At 37.9% G+C, this 23,017-nt stretch overlaps 3 protein-coding genes and 1 non-coding gene across 4 annotated transcripts; 3 read left to right on the top strand and 1 right to left on the bottom strand.

The window, feature by feature from the left end:
• Nucleotides 1–590: 590 nt before the first annotated feature.
• LOC131776666 (ubiquitin carboxyl-terminal hydrolase 36) lies at nt 591–15,661 on the top strand. Its single transcript, XM_059092882.2, has 17 exons — nt 591–1,474; nt 3,274–3,387; nt 4,196–4,307; nt 4,797–4,864; nt 5,530–5,600; nt 6,350–6,432; nt 6,927–7,004; nt 7,134–7,224; nt 7,879–8,004; nt 8,894–8,980; nt 9,887–9,974; nt 10,522–11,076; nt 11,536–12,264; nt 13,004–13,138; nt 13,348–13,454; nt 13,931–14,023; nt 14,412–15,661. Exons 1-17 carry the CDS (start codon nt 1,009–1,011, stop codon nt 14,517–14,519), a joined length of 3,111 nt encoding a protein of 1,036 aa, XP_058948865.2. The 5' UTR covers nt 591–1,008; the 3' UTR covers nt 14,520–15,661.
• Nucleotides 15,662–16,517: 856 nt separating this feature from the next.
• On the top strand, nt 16,518–18,525 carry LOC131776665 (cyclic AMP-dependent transcription factor ATF-4-like). The gene is made up of 3 exons (XM_059092881.2): nt 16,518–16,641; nt 16,976–17,254; nt 17,580–18,525. Exons 2-3 carry the CDS (start codon nt 17,020–17,022, stop codon nt 18,371–18,373), a joined length of 1,029 nt encoding a protein of 342 aa, XP_058948864.2. The 5' UTR covers nt 16,518–16,641; nt 16,976–17,019; the 3' UTR covers nt 18,374–18,525.
• A 2,327-nt stretch (nt 18,526–20,852) lies between these two features.
• On the top strand, nt 20,853–22,768 carry LOC131776697 (very-long-chain enoyl-CoA reductase). The gene is made up of 2 exons (XM_059092928.2): nt 20,853–21,676; nt 22,500–22,768. Exon 1 carries the CDS (start codon nt 20,855–20,857, stop codon nt 21,593–21,595), a length of 741 nt encoding a protein of 246 aa, XP_058948911.2. The 5' UTR covers nt 20,853–20,854; the 3' UTR covers nt 21,596–21,676; nt 22,500–22,768.
• Trnat-agu (transfer RNA threonine (anticodon AGU)) lies at nt 22,637–22,710 on the bottom strand. Its single transcript has one exon. It is a non-coding gene; the product is annotated as a tRNA-Thr (tRNA).
• Nucleotides 22,769–23,017: the final 249 nt, after the last annotated feature.

Here is a 23,017-nt window from a genome sequence, read left to right as displayed (position 1 = left end):
TTTAGTTTGAAAACATATTTTCTTTAGCTGTGAAGCCTCGTAGGATGGGCTGCCAACTGCATTGAGTTTGGGCCATGGTTCCTACCCAGATTTCCTGTCATGTTTTTTCCCCAAAGGGGTTTTTCTGGCAGGTTTTTTCTGGCCTCTGTATAACCGTAGTTATGTCCTTGTAAGCGGTTGCCCATCTCTGTTAATCCAGACTTGGTGAAGTTTGCATGTTAGTAATGTATACCTTTTTTTTAAAATGTGTAAGGAATTGACTGTATATCAGGATTATATATGGTATATCAGTTGCGAATATATGTATGTATGCATGCCCTGGGCTATATATGCCTCGGCTTGGTTCTCGGCAGGCTTCCCTAAATAAACTTATTTGGTGTACACTACTGTGTTATTTGTTGTGTAGTGGAGACAAAATATCATAATTCAATTGTTGTCGAGTGCTGATGTCTCATTTCTAAACAGCTGTTGATTTAGTTGTTACTATTGTTGCTGTTACTGTCTTCTGTGCTACACACGTGTGTGTGGACTCGCGTGGCGCGTGGTCAGTACGAAGTAAAGCATCATGGGACTACCAGCGGCCATTTCACTATCGAGTATCGAGATCTCAACTGTTTATTTATATTGTTTTTCGACGGATTTTTTTGCCAGTTTCCTGCGGTTGCTAAGTTTTTTTAGATATTTCATGTAATTATCTGGCCCAATAACTGTATTCTTAGCGGAAATCACATTGCTCTTAGATTGAGAGCCGTGTCAACAAAAACAATCTTTGGATTTAAAACGAGGAACACTACAAGCCGCATTTGAAATCGGAAGGAACTTCTAGAAGTGGTTAGACAACTGAAGAAGACAACAAGAAACATCAAGCTCAAACTTTGAAGAAGCTTGGCCGTTTGGTACTTATATAAGCGAAAAATTTGAAATGGTATACCAAATAGCTTTCTCTCGAGGAGAAAATCAATTTATTCTACGCTGGTTTGCCTCGTAAATCTCTGTCCACGTGTGATAATGAGTTCCGTTGCAGTTCAAGTTATGCCGTCGGTAACGAATTTTTCGAAAGATTCGCTAATCACGAACAAACTAGCGTCAGATCTCGATGCCAAGCTTGTTTCGTCCTCAAAAAAGGTTCTGCTTCAACGAATTGAATTCAAACCGGCTTCTAAACCTGATGAACAATACGAGAATCTGAGGAAGAAATATGTTCCGGCAAATTCTCCGTTAACAAATCATGCAAACGGCCATTGCAAGGAACAGTTGCGATCTCCGGATAAGAATTCAAACGAGGAGATGCCCTCGCCAAAGGTGATTTTATTTCCTGTGGAAAACGTTGAGTTATACTGGAAGCAGGTTCGAAGAGTCGGGCCAGGATTGAGCAACATGGGAAATACATGTTTCTTGAATTCCGTTCTCCAAGTTCTCACCTACACTGCACCATTGGTGAATTATCTGGCGTCGAAAGCTCACAGCGAAAAATGTAAGTGTTCTACTGGGTAGATGTTTCTTAAGCATTTGGGAAAATTTCATATTTAATGTGTAAATGTTCGTTCCTAATAATATGAAATGTTTACTTGTCATTCACATTGTTGATAATCCAATCAGTTTATAATTAACATGCTTCACTGATGAACCAGGGGTCAATTAGTGAATTAATCGTCTGCCTGTCTGAACATGTTTTATTTGAATGATTTACCAGTGTTTTGAATCCAACTGTTAGATATTTTTCTCCAACTTTCTTTCTTGAAACACTATTTTGTATAGCTCTGTCAAGGAGCAACTGAAAAATTGATGGAAAACAATACACTTAAACACCTGCCAGGTTCTCCTGCATCAGATACAAGCATCCCCTCTTCCTAAATTTCCAAAAAGTTTGATGACTTTTGAGTATATCCAATGAAGTTCCTATGAATTCAGAAGGTTGCAGTCTTGGCACCGTTTTCAAATCTTGTTTTGCAAAACGTTTTCTAATTCGATGGGTCTGTACATCTTGGATTGTTTTGTCACTCTTCACTAAGGGCATAGCCAAGGGGGTCCTGGGGTGCCTGTGACTCCCCTTTGTAAGCGTTGATTTGTCCCATTGAGTAAACTACAGAATAGATGTGGACATGAGAATCTGGTTAGCACCCTGTGTGTAAGCCCCCACTATGAAAAATCCTGGCTACCCCCTGTCCTCCAAGACTGGTCTAATTTGAAGATTTAGAAGAAATTAAAAACTGCTAGTTTCCACTTTGCCATTTCCTCTGAAGTTACATTTTTTTTTATCATTTCAGTATAAACTGACTCAAGTTCCCTATTATCTTTCTATTAACAATTTGAGTTAGCTTAGATCTGGTGCTGCTTTATTTGTGTAAAGGATTGGCCTCATGTAACCATGACTCTCTATACCCTGACATCAGTATGCATATTCTCCATACTGTTCTCTATGCAATTCCTAAGGTGCTGACAAGAAGAACTTGTCTGATAAATCAAGAGCTTCTTTAGTTAGTGATCATTTCCTTTATTCTCATGAGCGTGATGTGTGATTCAGAGGTGATATTGTAAGGAGAAATTAGATGTTAGTCAGTCTTAGGGATTAACGGTTGAGAAAGGAACAAATAAATTTCTTATGGTCACAAAGATGTTTTCAATTCTCTTAAGGCACATTAACACAACAGATATTCAGTAAGATGAGCCATTAAATCCCTGAGGTCATTATCTCTCTGTCTTTTGTCGGTTATGATCTATTGTACACGTTTGAGAAGGATATGTAGTAAAAAACAGTATGAGAAAAACAATCATTATCACCATAACATCAGTCAGAGAAGCCACAACTATGGAATTTTTCCAATAACCCAATAAAATTTTCAACCTTACACCTTTCTCCCTTCAACAGTCATGTCCTGGTTGTGATTAACCCTTGTACTCCCATAAGTGACCAAGACATCATTTCTCCATACAGTATCAATATAATATCAAGCAGCCAAGTAATAAGAATGTCGAAAAATATTAACAAGAGAATTATCATTAGATTTAATTCCAAATTCTCAGAACAAACTTAGTATGAAATGTATGGTAGGCAGTAATTTTCATCGAGATATTGGGAGTGAAAGGAGTTAATATCACCTTCCTTTGAAAAGATTAGCCAAAGGCTGAACACCCAGTTTTTTGAGGACTAAGGAATACTGAATTTAAACTTTTATCTGTTAAAACATGATAATTTTTTATGTAATGGTTTATTCCCTGTTAAGTGTGAATTAACGCTGTTTTGTTATAATGTAATAAATATTATTACAACAGGTCGTTCAGTTGGTTTTTGTATGCTGTGTGAATTACAAAAACACATTGTGCGAAGTTTTGGTCACCATCAAGGAGAAGCAATCAAACCAATGGCAATCATTCAGAAACTCAAATGTAAGTTTATGTGTATCATCTCAGGTTGCAGCATACATACTAATGTATCTCATGGCAAAGAAAACAATGTTGTCATGATAACCAGGTTTATGGACACATTGATTTTACCTCTGGAAAAAGGGTTTCTCTTTTTAATTTATGAATATAAGGTTGGCTCAACTTTTATTTGGAAAGGAATACATTTTTTGTGTAATGAGAACTTATGTCATTTTTGTGTTGGAAGTTGACAGAAGTAGCTTCTTATCAAGCTGAGTTTAGGTGCAGGCAATCTCAGCATTTGGTACTCTTCTTTTAGTCTGTCATCTTTGAACTGGATATATAATTGATATTAATCTGTAAACAAAACATTTCATGTCATCTTGTGGATATGAATTGGTCATCTTTTGTGAGTTAAATCTCGCATTTGTTTACTTTGCTCACTTGAGATAGATATTGTCTACACTTGCAGATAAGTTTGGTATCTATCATTCAGCTATGTATTATAATTGTCTATTTTACTAACTAAGCAACCTCAAATTTTTCCTCTTGAATTTAATTTTAAATACCTCATGCTAACTTTATCTTCTTGGTCTTAACTGTAAGTTACAGACTAATTTTTTCCAATTGGATTTATTGCCCAAGTTTTAGTTCATGTAGGCCATAAATCCCAGAAGAAAAAAAGTGAGGCTCTGTAACTTAAAGCACAAACTGAGAAAACAAAGGGTAGTACAATATTTAGTGGGCTGTACAGTGAAATATGGCCTCTGATATTGAACAGTCATGGTTTATGTACTAACTATGAGATGTAATGATATTTTTATTCTTGTAGTCATTGCCAAACATTTAAGATTTGGACATCAGGAAGATGCCCATGAGTTTTTGAGATATGTAATTGATGGCATGCAGAAGAGCTGCTTGGCAGCTGATGGCTATACAGAAAAGTGAGTATACAAAAAAATACTATAAGTTTAAGAAAAGTCTCTATCAGAGACTTCCAAGGAGACTTATTAGTGTAACTGTTAATACAGTGAATTTCCAACTGAAAAGGCAAAGATCATCTGATGGCTTTGATGGGGCCATTTACAATGTGTTCTTGAGTAGAATACTTTGCTCTTATGGTCTCTCTTTCTGGGCCCAGGAATACAGTTGCTAAGGAAACCTTGAAGTATACTGGAAGGTTTACTGGAAGGTACTGTGAGTGGGTCAGGTGTTTTACAAATACAAAAAAAGGGGGTGGTGGTAGATCAATATCCTTAGTTTCCACATTCCGTGGATACCAGAGGTTTGGGTCTCCAGGTTTTTGAGCAGATGTCTTGCTTGATCTGGTCAGATTAATAATTTTCAAGCCTCAAATTATTTACATGTAGTAAGAAGACTCAAGTGGTGACTGTGCTTCATATGTACAATGATTTTTTTTTTTTTGGATACAGACTTGACAGAATGTCGAAACAAACAACAATGGTGCACCAGGTGTTTGGAGGTTACTACAGAAGCCAAGGTATGCACATGCTTGATGTTTCAATCTTTAACCCTTTTTCTGTCAACACATTATTTAGCTAAAATATACTGAGAGTAAAGGAGGTAATTTTCTAAAGAAACTGTAGTGCTGCGTCGGTGGAAGAGTATAACAGGTAATTTAGCGTTAACAACTGTGTTGAAAACATAAATTGGCTACCGTAAAGAGTAAAAAAGCTGAGGTTTCGAGCATTAGCCCTTCGTCAGAACAATATTGGAAATGTATTGAGAATAGTCAGACTTATCAAGTGGAGGTTATCATCTTGATATGTAATGGTAATGGGACTGAGTGGAGTCCAATTTAGTCAGTAATCATAGGTGTTATGACAAAAATTGGATTACCACACAGCCGGAATCTGATTTGTTTATTTTAAGTATGATAACAGACCCAATTAGACTACACAAAGTTTTATTACCAATTAATCATAAAAGTTATCATTTCTGAGAAAAGAAGAATAGCTAATTTATGAAAGAAAGGGAAGATTTGTTATAAAAGACTGACAAAGGAAGCATAAATTATTTAATGTCGCTCTGAAATTGAAATTATTGTGATTGGTTGATTACACTACGACTTTGAATGTGATTGGATCCAATGATCCAGTTTTTAATAATATAAATGTTATTGCAATTTTTTCTCTCTATATTTAGTTCGCTGTTTAAAATGCAAGAACAACTCAAACACATTTGATCCACTCATGGATATTATGTTGGATATCAAGGTAAACAAGTGGATTTTGATATCCAGTGACTTAGCAAGTGGATCATTATTAATTTTTGCATGTAGTAGTAAAATTAAAGATATTGGAGTATTCATCTGCGGAAGTAGATCAACATTGCCATCCTGTTAAGTTTGCAGCATAAAGTTAGGAATTTTCAGAGCAATATTGAATTGAAAATCAAAAGTGATTTGGAATGGAGTTATGTTTTTTTTTCTTTTCTTCACTCCCTGGCTGAGTCCTGAACACTTGCACTATCTTCTTGGATGGTGTGATGCAAAACTAAAGCCATCATCATAGAGATTAGCACTTGCACTTGAACATGTGAATACTTAATTCATTTTGATTAATTTCGTCAATGGTTCCTTTTCATAAGACTGTGAATATATGAAAATCATATATGTGAACTGTGGATAGAGAAGAGAATATAAAAGCAATCTTCATGATAATGAACATTACTTATTATAAGAAGTTGAGAAAATATGTTCAATTTCAGGTCCTATTTTCACTACTGTTCATTACTGCAAAGATCACGCTCATATTCAGTTCCTTTTTATGTCAGATAAAATTCTGATTACCCCCTTAGCAAAAGTTCTTTGTTTTTAATGTCACAGCATGCAGACTGAATGTGGTCAAAGATCTGTAGAGCTGGAAAATTGGTGTCAACAATGGCTACAATTTCAAAGTTTATTAAAAAGATTTATGTTGTAGTCTTCTCTTTCAATGCGTGTGCTTTCTCTTTCTTTCTCCAGCATGTGCCTTCAGTGGAAAAAGCTCTTCAGCGATCTGTCAAACTGGAGTTACTGGATGGGGAGAACCTTTACATGTGTCCAAGGTTTGACTTTATTATAAACGTTACATAGGTTTTAACCCTTTACAGCCTAACATCAGTATGCATATTCTCCACACTGTCCTTTATACATTTTCTAAGGTTCTGACTAGGAGAATTTGTTTCACAATCAAGAGCTTCTTTAGTTGGAGATCATTTCCTTCATTCTCATGACCTTAATGTGTGATTGAGAGGTTATATTGTAAGGAGAAGTGAGATGCTAGTCACTCTTTGGGTTCAAAAGGTTGATTTTTGAAAGCAAGAGAGACACAACAGTAGCATCAGTTTTCAGTTAAAAAAGAAAATGTTAGGGGGAAATTTAATTTCCATTTATGAAAGTTTATTTTGCTTTGGTAATGAACTGTACATGAAGGTAGAGGCTTTGACAGAAATGGATGTTCATTGCTTAAATGCATTTGGGCTCCCAGGGACCAATTAGTTATTTGTAATAAAAATACCAACTTACATTCAATAACTCCTGTTGGTGATGTTATTTTTAGATGCAAAAGAAAGGTCCCTGCCCACAAACAGTTCCTGATTCATCGTGCACCAAACATTTTAACTTTGCAACTCAAAAGGTATGGAAGCAAAATTATCCTGCCTTTGCTTTGATCATGTTTAATTGTCATGGCTTAAAAAATTTGTGTTTCTGTGGCAGCATGGATCTGACTTTAGTTCTTCATTTTTGTTGATTCTTTGTGATGCAGGTTTGACTACAATCAAAGTTTTGGAGGAAAAATATCAAAACATGTTGAGTATGCAGAATATCTGAACCTAAGACCTTTTATGACATCCCAGGTAAAAAAAACAAATTTGATTCAAAGATTGAAGGGAACTGTAGAATATGAGACATATAGTTCAAGATGTTTCGTGGATCAGAATTTTTCAAATTGATTCAAGGATAGTATTAAAGCATATAACATGTAGCATATAATTCATTTTTCGTGGATTAGAATTTTTCAAATTTGATTCCAGTATAGTAGGGAACTGTAGAATATGTAACATTTCATTCAAGTTTTTTCTTGAATCAGAACTTTTCAAAACCAGTTTGATCTCTATTTTCTTTTGCTTCAAATTAACCCTTTAACTCCCAGATCAAATTTTTAATCCTCCTTACTGTCAACCATACAATTCTTATAATGTTAGTTCAGAGAATTTAGTGTTGGATCAACCAATTATCCCCAAATTGATATTTTTCTTTGTTCTCATCACTTATCTGGTTGATATTGTATTGATACCATAGGGAGAATTTTTGTCTTGGTCAATTATGGCAGTTAAAAGGTTAAAAATCAGAATATTTGAATCAAATGTGAAGGAAAAAATTGAACCTCAAGTTACAAACAAAATTATTGAAAAGTACACTTTAATTCCTGAATTGGCAATAACAATTACATGTTCTTGTTGTAATGCAAATGATAAAAGAATTTTTCTATTTTATGTTAAAAAATATAGGGTCCACCTATAAAGTACCGTTTATACTCTGTACTGGTGCATTCTGGGTACTCTTCAAACTCTGGTCACTACTATTGCTACGTCAGAGCTTCTAATGGCACTTGGTACCAGATGAATGATTCTATGGTGAGACCTGATTCTGTCTTGCAATTTTTAGTATAGTGTCCTTCTATTTGAAACCTTAACAGTACTCTCAAGTTGATTTGCTGTGAAAGGGTGAGGTTTTCTGCCACATAGCTGTCAATTTGATGCCATGGGTATCATTTTCATGGACGTTGGGCAGAGGGGGTGGAATATTGAGAAAAGTGAGGAAAGCCAAGACTTGCATTCCTTGATATTGAGTGTGTGTGGAGAGAGTCCACATTACCAGTTTGCTGTATGTGTGTTAGCATGTTGAAAAGGGTTTAACATGAGTTGGTCCTTTAAAAGTTGTCCATTCACATGGATTTGTTGCAAAAACGTAACAGAAAAGTGAAGTAAGTAAAACAAAATTGCATTTTCGAGGAATGGTGAGCTTCTTGTTCTGACTCAAAAATACAAAGGAAAAGTTGATATTGTAGAATCTTTTTAGTCCCTCGTGCACCTTTGTATCATGTGCTAATTAGATTGAAACAAGATTTTTGAAATTTTCAAAACTCAGTGGTCATATGATAAAATGCTTATAGACTGAGTTGGGTCAGGTGGCACAGGAAAATAATTGGCTCTTGGTCATGATGCACAAACTTCGCTGTGTTTGGTCAATGTATTGTGACCTCAAGCCAAATGTTTTTTCATCCAGCACTCCTACTCACTCAATAGGTACATATTATTTCTGTTGGAGAGCAAATAATGCTTTTTTAACTTTATTACTATTGTTGTTAAATTTGGCAATCAAGCAGAAAGTTACTTAGTTCTAGATTTCCCAGAACACAGTGTACCCCTCAGCTGGGCAGAGTTGTCAGTATGTGATAAGAAACTGCCAAAATTTTGTAGTATCTCATAAGAAGGATCTTTCTATTTCTCATTTTTCCGACAGGTCAGACAAGTTGCCCTGAAAGCAGTTCTCTCTCAACAAGCATATCTGTTGTTTTACATCAAACAGACTTCCAAACAGGAATTAAAGGTATTTATTCCAAATTGTAATATAATATTTACCCTTTCACTGTCATGAGTGACTAACTGTTACAAAAAATTGTATAAGTTAAGTCCTAGAACATTCTATAGAACAGTCTAGAACCCTAAGTCATCCAGACGTGACCTTCTTGTATAAGGACATTCTGGAACATTCTATTTCTTATGTAATTACTCAGATTTAGAAACCGTGTTAATCTACTAAATTTAGTTCTTTAGAGAAGTTTCTAGATCCTTGTACTTTATTGAAAAAACAGAGAGAATTGTGAAGAAGCTTAGTGCTGTAAAGTCAAGAAGTTAATTACGTGGAAATAAATCAGTTTGTTGCTGTTACCAACAATCCTGAGTTTTTTCTAGGAACAACCCTGCTCTACATCGACACTCGTAACACTAACATTCAATTTTTGTAGACAGTATCAAATTTTTTTTCAATAAGGAAAGTGATAAGAGGAGAGAAAAATCTATTCAACAGGGACTTTGTTTGATTGAAGACCTGATATAAGAAAAGTGTTTCATATTTGAATACTGGAAGTAAAAGAGACTTATTTTAATTATTTACCAAAGGGCCTGGCTGCAGAGTTGTTCAAGATTTAAGCACTGATTGAATGTTTATAGAATGATGTAACTAAAATTTTATTTGTTAGAAAAAGTGTTGTAAAGGGAAAAATGTCCAAAGGCCAAAATAGGTGTGGTGGGCAAAACAGGAAAATTATAGAGTAGATTGCATATGGATAGATTTTAAAATGATTGGTCCAGTGTTTTTTAAACATATCTTAAGTTGTATGAAAGTCTCACTCAGGAAGCTTGGAATTACATTTTGATATTACAGTGCTGTAGATTAATTGTGTAGTTATTTATTGTTTTACATCCTATCCTTATCCTTTTTTGTGTTTTCAAGTCCCCTCTGACCTCGCCGAAGACTGTTTCTATACAAAGAACTTCTGCTATTCCAAGAGACAATTTGCCAAAAGTCATCCAATCAAATGGTGAGTTTTCTTTAATATTGCACTACTTGCAGTTATTGGGATTGTATTCTTAACCAAAAATTTATTCAAGACAATTTTAATTTGATAGTCCTGGAAAAGACTACAGGTCCTGGAAAGTCCTGGAAATCTGCTTAACTCAAGCAATAATGTCTTCAGAATTTAGGTTATTAGAAATGTATGTGGACTGTAAGGAATAGTGATTTTGAAACTTTGGGAATGGAAGGGTTTAAGGTATAATAATATACATTGAAAAACTACTCCCTTTAGATTGACTGAAAGCGAGTGCATTCTCATGGAACACAAGTGCAAAGTTGTGATTTGAGTGCAAATTACAAACAGCACGGGCCTGCTTCAGGTTAAGGTTAGGGTTAAGCAAGAATCAGCCTCTAAACTCATAGAGGATCTCACTGATTCACTTGACATGGCTCCTCTGTGTTTCCTTGCCATGTTCAAAAAATATGGTGAGTTTTGTAGCAAATAGAACACAATGCACACCTTGCAATGTTCTGGAACCAAGTACATTGTTTAAAATCTTCCCTTTTTTCAGATGTTGGTACTCCTGTCAAATCTGGAATAACTTTTCATAGACAGTCATCATCAACCTCTACAGTCACCAAGCCGTCAGCTACACCAACATCAAACCACGCCCCGTCCTTACCCCTGGCACCTCCATCACAGAGACCCAAGTTTACGTTCAACATCTCTCCTGGTAATAAAGGAAACAAGACAGAATCAAGCACAGCTAAACACGAGGGAAAGGAGAAATATGACAAGAATGGACTAAAGGAAAAATTTATTAACCCTAGCACTGATAGTCTTTCTTCTGAGACCAAATCTCCAATCTCTTCGTTGGGAAAATTTTCGGAGACTCTTTCAAAGCCTGATACTTCAAAATCTCCAGGCAAGTCTGACGGCTCTTCAGTTGAGGTAAAAGGTCAAGCTTTGGGAGGCCAGAAAGATAAAATCAAGGAAACCTCAGACGAAGGTCTCCCACTGAGGAAGGAAAACAAAGAAAAAAAGCTATCTCCTAAGAAACCTCGTCCGCCACCGTTGTTTATCCCCAGGCCACTAGTCCAAGGGAAAGGAATGCCCAGCCATACACGTAAGTTACATCTTTTTATTTCTTGTTCTCAAGGGAACAAAGATTTTCCTTTTTTAACCAATTTGGAGCTGCACAAATTCCCGCTCAAACTTAAACTTTTGTGAGCACATTCAAGTGTGCTACACCTTGAAAGAATTTCCCCTTACAGTCTCAATACAATATCAAGCAGACAAGTAATGAGAATAAAGATAAGTATCAACTAGGGGATTATTAATTGATCCGATGCCAAATTCTCTGAACTTACATCATGAGAATTGTATGGCAGACAGTAAGGAGAATTACTAATGAGATCTCGAGAGTGAAAGGGTTAGCTGGTTTTTGTTTTTAGCTGCCATCTTTTGGTTTTTTCCTTTGTTAAAATTACTTTTTTGGTTTGTTTTTACAAAATGCATTCATGGAGGGAAAAGCTGACAGTTACATGGATCCTCCATGTAGTAACATAATATTGATATCTTACAGCAAAATCTACCACTCCATGGACAGTCACACCAAAGACAACTTCAGAACCACCGTTTGGCCCCATGTCACCTCCTCCTCCTGGAGTCGCTCCACCCCAGCCTTCTCCGTCATCAGCCATATCAGACACTAGCAGCACCTCTAGCATGATGGGTAAAACTGGCGAGTGGACTGTGTCTGATAAGACAGCCCTTACACCAGGACCCAGGCTCCCAGAGAGGCAGCATGCAGGGTGGCAAGTTTCAAAGAAATTTGAGGTGGAGAAAAAGGAATCGCAGATTGTACAGAAAGAGGAAAATAGTGGCAAGATTGACGAAGAGAGCGACAAGAAGGAAGAGAGCGACAAGAAGAAAAAGAGGAAAAAACACAAGAAAGAAAAGAAGATGAAGAAGGAGAGAAAGGAAAAGAGCAAGAAAAAGCATAAGAAGCTAAGTGCATTACTTGATGATGACGAGGTGGATAAAAAGGAAACAAGGAAGAGAAAACAGAAAAAGGCTGCAGCAGAAAAAGATGCGAATGAACCGAGCCAACAAAGGAAATCAGTAGAAAAGTCTAAAAGCAAAAAACACAAAATTAAATGCCGCGAAGGCGACGTCTCTCCAAGTAAGAAACCCAAGTTGGTTTGCTATGATGACAGCAGCTCTGGTTCAGAGAGTGAGAAGCTCAACCGTGGCCGAGAAGCTGGGAAATCTGCAAATGTAGACTTCAGGAGAACTACGACTGAGTCCAGAGGTGAGTACATCATCATTGATCGAAATATCTGTTGTTGTTGTTGTTTTTTTTATTTTCAATAATACCCAATTAAGCAAGTTTTATGTAAAAAAAAAAACAATTGCTGCATGCGTGGAACTACTTGCATTGAAAGCGCATGTAATTCCCACGCTTTAGACTTTAGTAATCCTAGCAGTGTGCTGGACGTGTGTTACATTTGAGCGTCGTAATGGCCTGGCTCACCGTAGAGTCTCTGTGTCTCCATGGCAGAGCATTGGAGCGCGGAATCCAAAGGCCTGAGGCTCTTCTCCTCATGGAGGATCAAAATTTTTTTCTTTGCCCTACGCTCGTTGTTGTTGTTGTTGTTTCGCCCTTAGCTCCGGTTGGAGCATAGGCCATTAACCACTTCCGTCCTCCATCGGGTTCTGTCCTGGGCAAATCTTCCTAAAGTGGCCCAAGTGTGGCCCCAGTTTCTCATTTGGGACTCTACACCTCTTCTCCAGGAGTTCCTGGGACGACCCCTCTTTCTCTTGCCCTGGGGATTCCAACGTAGTGCCTGCCGGGTGATGTTGTTAGCCGGTTTCCTTAGGATGTGACCTATCCATCTCCACTTTCTCTTTGAGATCTGAGTTATGATTGGTTCCTCGCCTCGCCTACGCTCGTGACAAGATGAAAAAAAATTCTTTCTCGACACCAGTATTGTCTCCTTATATTTTCCTGCTATTGGCAAATATTCAAGTTTTAAATCTTTTCCTTCCAGTTCCGGTTATTCACGAGGATGAACCAAGGAAAACAAACGCTACACGTAGAGCAACCTGGGATGGTTCACGTGATTCATCAACCGTAGCTCAGTTGCTAAGCAGCAGTAAAGGTCTCCATGGTTATGGCAGTTCAGGTTGGTTCTGTAAATCCTTGCCTTCTTTGCATAATAATATGGTGATTCGTTGTTGATTATGGGTGTAACAAGAGTGCGTTTTTTTATCTCTCTCTTAAAACGTCCATGATGACAGCGGGGCCGGGGAAAAAATAATTGTGCATTTTGCATTGCCAGCTAACGCCCTATTCATTTACTAAACCCTCTACCGCTCATTGTTCAAATTTCAGTGACGTCATGGGATGGCGGCGAAAACACTGTAGATAGAAGTGGCGGGAAATCAGACAGGAAACGACAGCGACAAGACCCGTGGGACGAAGATTACGACCGAGGAAAAGTAAGGGAGAATTTGTGTCATTTTTACCCCTATAGGGTGACAGTGGTGTTCAGTACCGTCAATGTTCGTTTTAGCACATGTCATTTGCGTTCTCGTCTAGGTTTAGGATTCGCTAACAGCCGAAACGTTAGCAGTTTAACCCTATACCTCCCATGAGTGATCGTGACAGAATTTCTCCTCACAATATCAGTGCAATATCGAGCAGACAAGTCATGATAGTATAGAAAAATATCAGTTGGGGGTTTATTAGTTGATCCAATACCAAATCTCGGAACTGACATCGTAAGAATTGTCTGAAGACAGAAAGGAGAATAACTGAAGAGACCTTGGGAATGAAAGGGTTAATATTAATATTATTACACATAGTTATCAAATTTTGATTTGATGATCAACCAACTGAGTCGGTCAGTCAATCAATCAGTCTGTCATTTATTTCTCTTGCAATCAACTTATATTTCTTTTTATTTCCAATCCAGGTAAAGAAGGTCAAGAACAGCAGAGATACAAGCGCAAGACGTTTTAGTGGTAATCCATTTCAGCGAGAACATAACAAACGAAAGTCTAAACAGGTAAGCTCCATAGATGCCTAGGTTCGATGTCAACTTCTCGGTCTTTTATTAGCCATATAGCTGAAAGCACCCGTTGATGTAGTTAGGTCACGGTCAGTTCATATCATTGAAAAATGTAGCCGAAAAAGGTCGTCATAAGCAATCCCTTTTAATGTTCTTCTTTCAGAGCAATCCTTGTTTTCATGCTGATTTTATAACGCTTCTGTTGCTTTTACCTGTCTTAAGAACTTGTATTCACCAGTCTCCTTCAAGATGGAGGTAGTTTCACACATCATAAAAACTTACCTAAAACATCTCGAAGTGTTCTCATTAATATACATGCAGTTCAACGCAGCTTTTTGTGTGTGAGTCTGTATTAGATTTGTAACGGTTTTTTTTTTTTCTCCAGGAATCCAAGGAGCGTTTTTCAAAGCCGTTTTCTAAACATCGCCATTCCCGCCAGAGTCACTTCAGTAAATCGCATTCATCCCGAAAGTACCAGAGATTGTCCACTTGAGGGGAGTCGTCGGGACAGGTTGTAGTGAAGATCATTTGTCTGGGGGGAGGGGGTTAGGGGTGGGGTTGGTAAGAGAAGAAAAACCAAGCAAGATTGTAAACTGGGAGACATGGCCGCTGTTTCGCTTCTGGGTCTTAGTAAAAAAAATTTTACTTCTTTCACTTAGAGAAACGTTGTCATTTAGCAATCGATGGCTTATCACCTTCATTTGTCTTCTAAGATCTGCCAGTATAAGAACTTATCTTACTGTTTGTATAAAAATCCCAAATTTTAAATAAGGATAAATGATACAAACTTACTTGATATTGCACGAAGTTTATTTTATTGTTGTAGTGTCGCAAAGCACCACATTTCTTTTACCTGTTGTAACTTGGTCCTAATGGCAGTGTCAACTACAATGAAACCAGTCTTCTAATCAAAATTTATTATATCGTTGCTTGTTGTACAAGACTTCTTCATATTAATTTACAATTTGAATGCATAGTGGAATTACAGATTGTTCGTATGATCAGAGGAAATTGGTCCAATAAAGCGTCTTTAGAAAATGCGGGCATTTTTATCGACATTATCTGAAACATAGCTCTAATCGTGATATAAATTTGCGCTCTTTGTAAATACATAAAGTCTATCCAGATCGAGACTCGCCGTTAATTTTCCCATAACGGGGGAATTTTGAGATTAGCCGTAGTTTGAATAAAGCAATTTTCAATTGAGTGTCGAAAGTTTTCTGGGATTGCTTTGGTTTTACCTACTTTGCTCTGTAATTGGTCCAGAAAACTTGCGCCATCGATCCTCTCAGCCAATCAGATTCAAAACAAAGAAAACCATCGCGACTTGGCCATTTGCGTTTTCCCACGCTTCAGGTGGATTGCTTGATTTCACTTTGAGTTCTCATTGGCGAACGATCATGTAGACCTTTGTTCAGACTGGTCGCTACGATTACTTGGTTTTTCGACACTCAATTGAAAACACTGTCCAATAACATTCTTATTTTGTAGCAAGGGAACACTTTTTCCAAATCGGATGTTAAGAGTAACGTTTCTCTTTACCACTGATAAACAGAACTAATTTCGTTGCAAATCAAATTCAAGGCCGCATACGTTAGTGCTTTGGGAAATCAATAAACAAAACTTTTGCAAAGAGTTGTCCTATTCACAGTTTTTTTTTGTTTTGTTTTGTCTGTCCTTCAGCTGTGGCGCAAAGTTTTGAAAATTTGAACTATCTTTGTTTTTATCTCAATTAATCCTACTAAAGAATCTTTGTCAGATCAAGTGATTCTTTGTGAAGAAGTGATTCTGTAAGTTGGCGATTAACAAGCTGCCACACTTCAACAGTCAAACCTGTATTAAGCGGCACCGTAATTAAGCGGTTACCCTGTAGTAAGCAGTCGGTTTTCAAAGTTCCGAGATTGTGACCCGTTAATAACTGTAATTTTCACCTCTCTTAAAGCGAACGCAGTCACCCTTTACTCAGTCCCAACAACCCTTTTGTAATGTCCTCCACCTGTATTGAACGGTAAATTAAGCAGAACCACTCATATAAAAATAACAATAATCTTTCAATTATATTTCACTCCATTTTTATCGTCGGAAATCAATGTTAGCAGTAATAATGATCGAGTTGTTGTATATTATATGGTCAACCAAGGCGTAAAATGGCGATTTCTAAAACGCCCCCATTTTGTGCAACCTGTATTTACCAGTTAACCCGTATTAAGCGCCGTTCCGCGTGGGTGACCGCTTATTACAGATTCGACCACATTTCTTTGCCGCCAAATATTCCCGCCAAACACTAGATCCCACGGAGAACACGGGATCACCTACGTAAGCCAGGTGGAAAGGCGTGCAAAGTCCACGTGAAACCAGTTTGACAACTGGTAAGTCAAGCTCACTTACGTCAAACGTTTTGACGCTGATTGGTTGTCTCAAAATAAATCTGGCTGCTGATTGGTCAGAGACACGTCAGTTGCTAATTATGGCGTGGTGTTGCATCAGCCAAGGCTTCAAGACACGCGGCACGACCCTTTCATGATAAATTTCATCATCCCTTGTGAAAATGGCGGTGTGAAAGCTTCTCTGCTAAGCCTTTCCGTGCAATTTATTTGCACCAGTACAACCATGGAGTAAGTACTTCAGTCAATGTGTATACTTCCCGATTCTTAGGAACTCAGAGTAATTTAACTTTTTGGCGAGTTCTCGACGCAAAAGAAAAATCGCCTTGGAACAACGTGTCTTCGTTCTTTTGTTTACTCTTAAGTTTACTACGAAACTTAATTGAAGATGAAAAAAATCGCTGTTAGACGACTAAGGAACATTCAAGTGCATCTTATCTTAAATATGGTTGATTAAATGGTTGATGTAGAACGAAATCGCCTCTGAAACTTAAATTTAAAAGTGTTAACTCGATTGCGTGCGAATTTCGTGTACTTACGTTGGTTTTCGATTTTTAACTTTCAGTTTCCCTAAACGCGCCCGAGTTCTCTCTCTTACATCGATTATAGATGGCCAGAACGTATCACGAAACCAAGAACATGGAAGACATTTCATTATTTTCGACATCTCAGACTCTGGAAGAGCTGGAGCTCTTCAGTTCGTTCCCGATCTTCGGGGAAAGCGGAACTCTTGAACAATGTGACGTGTACATAGAAGAGACAGATTCCTTGAAGCATCAACTCGATGCCTCGTCACCGCTCAGTTTATCGGCGACAGATCTACTTGAGGAATTCGATGTTGAAGGTCAGTATTTTTTTTTCTAGGCACTGAACAAATTGATGACTGCCGTCTTCCTTTAGGACGAAACTGAAACTAATTTCCCCACGAGTTGATCATTAATAGTCCATACGTGTAACAAGAAATTTATTCGCAATAAATTAGTGAGGTTTCTCATCAACTGACTTTTATTGCATCATGTTGTTGCATCAGTTCTGTTATGTAAGCTGAGATCAAATATTGTACAGCTTATTTTCTATTATGAATCATTGATGCTCAGAGCCATGGAGATGTTTTTATCGGTTAGGGTCTGTGCTGAAGTATTAACAAAAAGTTTTCTTTTGAATTTCAGCCGGTGGTGGAGGCCTGTTAGGTTCTGACTGGATGACACAGAAACTCGAGTTCCATAGCACAGAGTCAATTCTCTCAGTTGATGGTGGTGACTTGGTGAACCTTGGGGATTTTGAATTCACGTCTTCAGAACCATGTATTTCCAGTGAGCCAGAAAGTGTTGTCACTTCAGAAATTGCAGATTCACCAGTATCAGAAGAATCCTCTGATGGCAACCTCTTTGCAAATGTGGATGAAATTCTCAGGAAGCTGCTCACCACTAATAAATGCATAGTTGACACAGAAATAGTGACAGAGGAACAAGTTGGTCCTACATCACCCTTGCAGAGTGTTCCTGATGTTGACATGGGGTCTCACCCCTCTGTCTTGTCCCCTGGGTCAGATCTATTCGAGGCAACAACCCCAGTGGCCTCTCTTAGTGAAGAGAGCCTCTCTAACCCCTCATCCCCTGAAACACCAGTCAAGAAGACTGTGGAAATTTCTCCCACAACAACGACTTGTGTAAAGGTCAACTACTACGCACCATATCCAAAAGACAAACCAACAAAGGCTAAAACTCCACAGCAAAGGAAAAGAAAGCGGGAGCAGAACAAAGATGCTGCCACTCGTTACCGGGTCAAAAAGCGTGAGGAGCAAGATGTCATAGCAAAAGAACTTGCTGGGCTTGAGAAGGATAATGGTGAACTCAAAGAACAAGTTAATTCTTTGTCTAAGGAGATTGAGTACTTGAAAAACTTGATGCTTGAAGTATACAAAACAAAGCTGCAGAAGCAATCTCTGTTGGCTTCTGATTAAGTTTAAGCCTTTTTGTTAATGTATATATTTATATGCCTTTTTCTATTTTAGAATGGTCATAAAAACAATTGCTTTTGCTTTTCTTGACATGCATTGCAAATGTTGTATTCATTATTTATCACATTACCTATTAAAAGATTGTTAATCAACAACATCAGTCTTGCATTGGTAGAGTAGCAAGGAAAATTAAGGGTGAAAGAATGGATCTGATGTGATTTGTACTGCCTCCCCACCTCTTTCTGTTCCCTAAATACTTCGCTACATACAATTCTTTAAATGAACTGGAGGCAAACATGCGAGATCCAGTGTTGAGGTGAACGCACAATGAGGTGCAATTACAATTTACGTCACTTAGTTCTAGTTTCTCCAACTTCGTAACTTGGAAATACCACTAGCATCCCATCTTGTGGGAGACTATTCCAAAGTCTACAACCAGTGTAAGAAAAGGAGTGATCCCCAACACGAAATGTAAAGGCAAGCTGCCGTAAACGTGGCCCACTGCCTCTAAGATTATATTTGCAGCACTTGACACTAAGTCTATTACAGATCGGACACTCTTTGTGGAAACTCCTAGGTCTTGAAACAGACTCGTTGCAGTTTCTTGGAATTTTTTTTCTTTGATGATTCTGCTAGCAGTCTGGAAAAAAAAACTCGTAATGCCATGGAATGTGTGGAATTGCATGCTAATGAAGGGTATGTCCAGAAGGCTATTATAAGGAAAACTTTCCCAAATTGAAGCTATTTTGATTTACTCAAAGTGAGTCGGTACATGCACAAAGACAACAGTAATAAAGATTTTCAACGCCAAATAATATTTCGTTTGGATAATTTATCCTCAAAAGATGAAAAAAAATAAACTTGAGATCCAATAGTTACTCATTCGGTCAATTTGTGGCGGACCGTGGCGGACCGTGGCAGACTAACTAAATTTTCCTTATCGTATGTAGTTTCCCCGAGATAATCCTATTGCAGTGGCATGACACGATATAACTGCACTAATTACTTTGCCAAAGCGGCGATATCTTTGGCAGAATTCGTCGGGGAACCAATGTATACTTTCCTCTCTTCAGTCGCCATCTTGTGTAAGCCAGTGGTACATAGCTCCAGCGGTAAGACGCAAAATGGCGCGAAATCGCCAAATTCGTCTTGCTATTTTTCCCGCGAAACCAATCAGAACATTTCCACCTTCCGTATAGCAACGACACCGATCCTGCTGTGTTGAGACAATCTAGATCTTGGCGCCCATGCTGTTTATCAAGCAACACTAGCGGGGTCGAAAGTAGACTTTCTCTTACTTAGCGAAATTGACGTCGCTTAGCTGGGAGAATGCGTCATCAGGAACCAAGAATGTAAAAAAAAAAAAAATGAAAAAAAAAAAAACGAAAAAGTCCGACGTGGCGTGGGCATTTGAAACTCAATCCATCTAGCGTGGCGTGACAAAATAGAATACATGGTCGTTCGCTCGCTTATGGTTGCGACACGTCTCGAAAATTAGAAATATAATCGAAAAATCCGTGCTTGAAACGTCATTACCGAATGGTTACTTATAAAAGGGATGTGACAGAAATGTTCTCTGGAGGTAATGCCGCGTGAGCCGCCAACACCATTTATCGCAATTATTACAATTTCCTCAAATGTGAATGGTGCATTAACTGCTTTATTTTTCACTAATCATTCTGTACAGCTGTAATCAAACAGTGTAAAGGGACAGTGTAATCGGACATCTGGCTGTAATCGGACATCTGGCTGTAATCGGACATTTGAAGCAGCCAATTCTGCAAAGTACACTCAGCCAAATTCACCAATGATTAAATTGATCACAATAACCACTTATCCTAAAAAAAACCTAAGGAATTTCCAAAATGGAGGAATTTTTTACTTTAGACAATGTCTCTACCGGACAGGAGCCCATTACTTAATAAGCTCCTGAACGGAGATATTTGTCCTAAATGTATTTGTTGTTTTCGGAAATTTTAATAGCTTTGATTAATTAGTCACAAGACTTTGTGTCGTCTAACTTTTGCTTTTGCCTTTCTTTCATTTCAAAACTTTTTGGGGGGATAGTAAAGAGATTGCAGTTTTTTCAGGTTTACTAAAAGAATACAGTTTTATTCAAAATTACAAAGTACCGAATAAAAACTTTGTAAGGGATCCTTACCCCCCTTTCCAAAAATTTTGTAGGGTTCATTTATTCAAATAAATTTGTGTATAATGAACATATGGGCTATTCTTTTGTTCTGTTTACATTTTTAATTCACCTGAAATAATACTGCAATGAAGGGAGATCCAGACCAAAAAATTCTGAGGTTTTGTTTCCAAGAGGTGCACCGACAAGATGTATTTTCTCCACATTGCTCATTCCGATTTTCAGATTTTTCTTAAAAGTAGCATCAAACCATGTCTGATTGTCCTTCTGGTTGCCATGTGAATTTTGATGTAACTTTCATTCTTGTCACGCAATCGCTTTACTCAAGGTCAGTCATGGCGAACAGTGGACATGGATTTAACCCTGTAGTTGTGAATAGTGTTACTTACATTGGAACCCTTGCTGCATTTTTTATAGCTCTGAAAGTACCTGGGATATCCATAAAGAAATTTCCCGCAACAGGTTGTCTCCTAGTCTCAAACGATGCGAAATTTGCCGAAAATCGATATTTAGAGTACCTTTTCGTGGGGCTTTGGTCGTTGCACTTTTTACGCCGAACGATCGAAGTTCTCTTTGTTCACGACTACCGCAGAAAAATGTCTATCATAGAGAGTATAGGAGCACCTATCTACTATTGGTTCTTCGCTTTCTGGATTGGAATTTCAGTACGCCATGACAACGGATACAGACAAACATTTCTAGCGCTTGTCGTGGCTGGCTCTGTCATCTTCATGTTGGGCGAGTTTGGTAATGGCCTCTGCCATCTTAAACTTCGGAAGTTTCGAAGGGAGAAACGCGAGGATTCCTTTTCTAACGAATCCCACCATGTTTTGCCGCGTGGATGTCTGTTTGAACTGGTGTCATGCCCGCACTATTTATGTGAAATATTATCGTGGCTGGGATTTTTCTTGACTTCGTGGGTTTTGCCAGCAGCCATATTTCTTTTTGCTACTTTGATAACACTGATAACGTATTCATACAAAAAGCACAGAGCATATCAACAAGAATTTGACGGACTAGCCGGTAAAGAACTTTATCCAAGAAATAGAAGAGCTCTTATTCCATTCATTTTTTGATGAACTCTCGGTGGTCAGTGACCTTAAAATGAATTCTCGGAATCCGAAACTTGATTAACAATTGTCAACAATGGATGGCAGGTACACAGACTCCGGAAACTATTTCCCATGATTATTCGCCGACCTTAAGGGGGCAGATTTCTTGTTATCAGGGGGGACTTAGGAGAAGGGAAGGTTTCAATTGAAGATGTGATAAGGGGTGAGAAGGAAAGGTGTTACAGCTTGAGCGAACGAAGGTCTCATCCTGCTGGAGAAGATTTTGAGTCTGCATATTCTCCATATTGTTTTCAACATATTTCTTAAGGCGCGGAGAAGGAGAATCCGGTTAGCAATAAAGAGCTTCTGGTGATCATTTCCTTTATTCCTGTGACCTTTATGTTTAATTGTTTAATTCAGGAGGGCATTGAAAGGAGAAATTAGATGCTAGTCACTCTTAGGAGTCAAAGGTTTAGGAAGAAAGCTTGTTACTTTGACTAGGAAAAAAGAATGGGATTGTAATGTGCAAGTAACTCCTAAGTTGACGGAAAGCTCACTCCAATGACGGCAAAGTTTACATTGCCAATACAAACCAATCAAAATTTTTGCAATGCATTATTTTATTATTCAGGTTTTTAATTGAGTAATTGAAACTATTTTTCTCGTACTTTGAGGCTAATTGTCGTTAAATCTTCCTTAATAGTCAAATGAACATTCAGTAAGGATTTTCTCCATTAGATGAACAGCCGGTTATAAACTGATTTTAGAATGAATTGCATTCGATAACAAAGACTTTAGAGGTTGGCTTTTAAATTATATTAGGGAAATATAAAATGAAGGTAAAAGTAAAGCTGTGTTCTAAAAGGAAAATTAACTCAAATACTACGGGAATTTTTTTAACATTAACAATGCGGTTTTCACTTGATAGGATATCATTCTACACAGCTTCAGGAACATGTTAAGAACGTTCTCAGGCCCAAATCGTCGAATAAAAGAAAATTCAGCCTCAGCCCCCAAAGTAGACGTTCTTGTAAAAGAAGAGAAAAGAAAAAAGACAAGATGTAAAGGCACCGGAGGGATTTGAACCCTCGACCTCCTGTTTACTAGACAGGCGCTCTAACCAACTGAGCTACGGCGCCCTCACGACGACATAAGGGTAAATTTATCTATTTTAATCAAGAAGCAAACGTGTTAAGCTGGTTTTCGTTCACGGTTGGTTGTTATCCTAAGACTTACTTTTTCTTTTTGTTACCAAATAAAAATTTAAGTCTGAGTTAAAATAAAAATAATATATAACAGCGTGGGAAGGTAAAATTAAAACTTTCCGTTGCTAATTTCCTTCCTAGAGCACGCGATTGAGTCTCAGGGGAGGCCCCAGAGTCCTAAGCAACCAATCAGATTGTGCGATGCGGAGCGTGAACTGACAGCGCGGAGCGTTTATCACCA

Source organism: Pocillopora verrucosa, chromosome 8, assembly GCF_036669915.1.
Source record: "Pocillopora verrucosa isolate sample1 chromosome 8, ASM3666991v2, whole genome shotgun sequence".
Taxonomy (NCBI): domain Eukaryota; kingdom Metazoa; phylum Cnidaria; class Anthozoa; order Scleractinia; family Pocilloporidae; genus Pocillopora; species Pocillopora verrucosa.
The sequence above is the reverse complement of the archived record's forward strand: the minus strand, read 5'-3'. Positions and strand labels throughout refer to the sequence as shown.